This window comes from Anticarsia gemmatalis, chromosome 21 (genome assembly GCF_050436995.1).
Source record: "Anticarsia gemmatalis isolate Benzon Research Colony breed Stoneville strain chromosome 21, ilAntGemm2 primary, whole genome shotgun sequence".
NCBI lineage: Eukaryota > Metazoa > Arthropoda > Insecta > Lepidoptera > Erebidae > Anticarsia > Anticarsia gemmatalis.
Window position 1 is genome coordinate 6,336,188 of NC_134765.1, and position 3,918 is coordinate 6,340,105.

Below are 3,918 nucleotides of genomic sequence, written 5' to 3' on the forward strand. Positions count from 1 at the left end.
TATGAACGTAATTATTAAAAACGACAGTTAAACTAACGTGCGTTTGAGTATTGTTACACATAAATATAACAAAGACGTAGATTATCTAACTAACCAATATCTAGCTATCTAACTAACATTTTAAAATCAGGATCAAATAAATTAGACAATTGTGTTGTCATAATTTGCAGTAAATTAATTAAAAACATTATGTTAAATTCAAAGTACGCTTTAATCAAAGAAAATTATTATCTTTTGTATTCAAAACAGCCAAAAACGTATGTTAAGTAATCATACAATAAAGTCATAAATTACATGAAATTATACAGCAAACATCTTTTTCAGATTAATTGAAGGTTGAACAAAAACTAATGCAGAATGACTTCGTACTTCCTAGTATTAGCAACATTAGTGTTCTTCCTTTACCATTATTTTACTAAAACATTCAACCATTGGAAAAGCAAAAATGTAAAAGGACCAAGACCCATACCACTATTTGGAAACATTTTACAAGTGGCATTAAGAAATAAGCCCAACGGAATATTCTTCAGAGAACTCTACCAACAATACCCTAAAGAAAAGGTGATAGGTATTTACCAAATGACTTCACCAACGTTGATAATACGTGATTTAGATCTAGTAAAACAAATAATGATCAAGAATTTCGATATGTTTCCTGATCGCGGCACGTACTTTAGTAAAGACGGCCTGGGAGAGAACATTTTCCACAGTGACGCTGACACTTGGAAATTTCTAAGATATCAGTTTACTTCACTGTACACGACTTGTAAAATAAAGAATATGTTTCATCGGCTAGCTGACCGTGGCGACAAATTCGTGAACTGTATTGATAACATGATTAGTAAACAACCAGAGCAAGATACTTATCAACTGCTTCTAAAATACACAGTGACTACGTCACTCCTCACTACATTGGGATGGGACGTAGATACCTTTAACGACAAAACTGAATGGTATCATACCCTTGATCAAAATTTAAACAACAGTCCCTTAAATGAAATTAATCAGCTATTTTCAGGAATATTGACAAAATTAAATCTGTCAGTTTTAGCTAAAAAGACAAGAAGAATTTGTCTCAAAATAGCTAAAGCATGTGTAGAACAAGAAACTGTTTCGAATAATAATATTTCTAATGTAAGAGAGCTTTTATGGCATCTCAAACATGAAGGCAAGGCCATTACCGATGAAGCTGAACCAAATATTGAAATAACAGATGCTCTGTTAGCTGGTCAAATTTGGGTATTTTATACGGCTAGTTACTTAAATAATAATGTAACCTTGACTTATGCACTATACTACTTGGCTTGCAATCCTGACGTACAAGAAAAACTAAGAGAGGAAGTGGACAAAGTTATAAAGAACAATGGTAATGGATTTACTTACGAGATTGTAAAAGAAATGAAGTATTTGGGTAGGGTTTTTGATGAGACGCTGCGATTACATCCAACAACGCATGGACTAGTAAGATGTGCAAGCGAAGACGTTAAGTTAGAAGGCTTGGACTTTACTATTAAGAAAGGAACTAATGTTGTAGTACCTTCATATGCAATTCATCGCGATGAGAAGTATTATTCTGAACCAGAACGGTTTAACCCCGACAGATTCTTAGCTGAGTATGACGCTGAACGACATCCATGTGCGTACATTGCTTTTGGAATTGGCCGTAGAAGTTGCCTTGGTAAATATACTTTTGATTTCTAATTTACGGTTAAAAAACTGTAACGAAGAATATAATTATAGAATCATACTTATCTAGACACGCAGTAGCGTGTGAATCCAAGTTCAAGCAAAGGAACTTGCCAGTGTAATATGTGACGAACCGGTGCCACTTTTGACCCCTCCTAAGTTTTAGAGCTTTGCATACGTTTTCTATGTAGAGAACTAACTTAAGTTTGAAAATGGAGCCAGTAACCATCTTATCCAGCTAAATAATAAAAATTATAATTAAATGTTTATTTTTCTAGGTTCCCAACTCGCACGGATTCAGTTCGGCATTTGTATTGCGAAACTAATGCAACGATTTAAAGTAGAAACCACACAAAATACCTGCAGCAGTTTAACTTTCGACAATTGGCACATGTTGCTCAAACCGAAGGAGGCCATACACCTGAAATTCGTTGCCAGAGATAAGTGATTGTTCTCTTGTGTTCGTATTGTAATCTAAACTTTTATGAAGTGATGTTAGTAAGGTGTAAGTGTGGCGACACACCTGCCAGCACTTCGCAAACGGTAGGTTCGATGCTACTGTGAACGCGAAGTAGCTTCGGCCAATGAATCATATGCCACTTAAATGACACAGGAAATGTGATGAGCTGAACGTAGCGCAGGTGTGTCAGAACACCTAGTTTAAACAAACTTTAAAAATAATAATGTTTACGTGAAACCCTCGTGAACGTCATTTTAAGTACTTATTATAGTAAGTACCTGAGATTCGGTATTATATTGTTATTAAAAACTACAAATAAATCGACATAAAACGAGCGATATTTGTAATAATCTTTATAATAAAATTATACCTTTTATACTAATGCACTATCATTAGTTCGTGTGCAACTCGCGGTAATTGTAAACCGTTATAAGTTATTGCCTTACTGAGCAAATTGATTGATGGTTCTACATAATTGTCTTGACGTACGACTACCACATTTACATATTTATGTTCAGTACGACTATTATTACAATACAATGTATGCTATAGTGCGACAACTTAGTAGAGATAACTATTTTGGCTGTCTTACGCCAATCCCCTAGATGTTTATCCAAGTCATCATAAAAACATTTTTGTAGCCTACCTCGAAATCATCGGCCTTTAGGCTTCTATTCGGTCACGACTCTTACCTACCTATCTGGATGCATTCTAATGGAGTACACTGCCTAATCCTTATCTTTGCCCAATAACAGGTTAATAAAAAAATAAATAACTACGTGTGCACGTCCAAAATCAAGCAGCTTTGACAGACGGGTCACCATCCACTGCATAAGCTTGTGAGTGAAGGAAACTTAACATTTTGTCTTGCCCGCGCACTTTGCATACAAAGCTCTCAACTGAGTTGTCGGACTATATTTTCAAATTCTGTTGAAGTATTTATCACTAAATGATTAATTAACCACCCTTATAAGGGAGTAATTGTTACCGCTGTTATGTTATTGCTCAGTGTGGCACTTAAATTTAATTCTTTAGTATTTAAATAATTATGACTATGTATGTTTGGAATGCTTTATTAATTAATAGGTTTTGCCATACTGCTGTTTAAAAGTGGTTACACACATTTTCTAACACTAACACAATGTCTAAGAAATGTTAGAAATAATTTAATGTTTTAAGTGCTCCTTAAAAATAACGAACAAAATAATATTCAACATTACCTAAAATTATCAAGAGACTCACACCAATTACTTTTTGAAATTTTGTACATTATAAATAATTATCACTTGTTCCAACAAAAGAAAACCATCGTGATGCAACCTTGCATGCGTGAAACTACTTTAAAAACAGTTCTTGAAAGTATGCAAAGTCCCGAACCCGCATTTGGCCAGCGTGGTGCAATCAAGGGAAGACCTTGCCCAGCACTGGGACATTAATGGTTTAACTTTGTAATTTTTTTGCCTAACATTAAACATATTCTAACATTATCAATGTTTCTTAAACGACGTTAAATAAGATTTGTCAAAAAATGTGATTTTTGACTTTTAACTGTGTGGCGGCAATTTTAGTACGAAACAGCTAAACAAAATTGGTTGTATTAATAATTTTGTAAAAGTTGTACTTACTTATAATAATTGTTATGTTTTCTATATTGTAAATAAATAACAAAATGAACAAATAATTATTTTATCGCACCGTATTCCACTGAAAGCAAGGTTTTTTTCAGTACTCCAACCGTGTTCTTTGTGTTAAACAATTCTTTTCCATAGTAA

The 3,918-nt window shown here is 33.8% G+C and overlaps 1 protein-coding gene across 1 annotated transcript; it reads left to right on the plus strand.

Annotated features, from left to right (window-relative positions):
- The first annotated feature begins 328 nt into the window (after window positions 1–328).
- On the plus strand, window positions 329–3,279 carry LOC142982195 (cytochrome P450 6B5-like). Its single transcript, XM_076128590.1, has 2 exons — window positions 329–1,678; window positions 1,965–3,279. The coding sequence occupies exons 1-2, from the start codon at window positions 358–360 to the stop codon at window positions 2,132–2,134; spliced, it is 1,491 nt and encodes a 496-aa protein (XP_075984705.1). The 5' UTR covers window positions 329–357; the 3' UTR covers window positions 2,135–3,279.
- The last annotated feature ends 639 nt before the right edge of the window (window positions 3,280–3,918 follow it).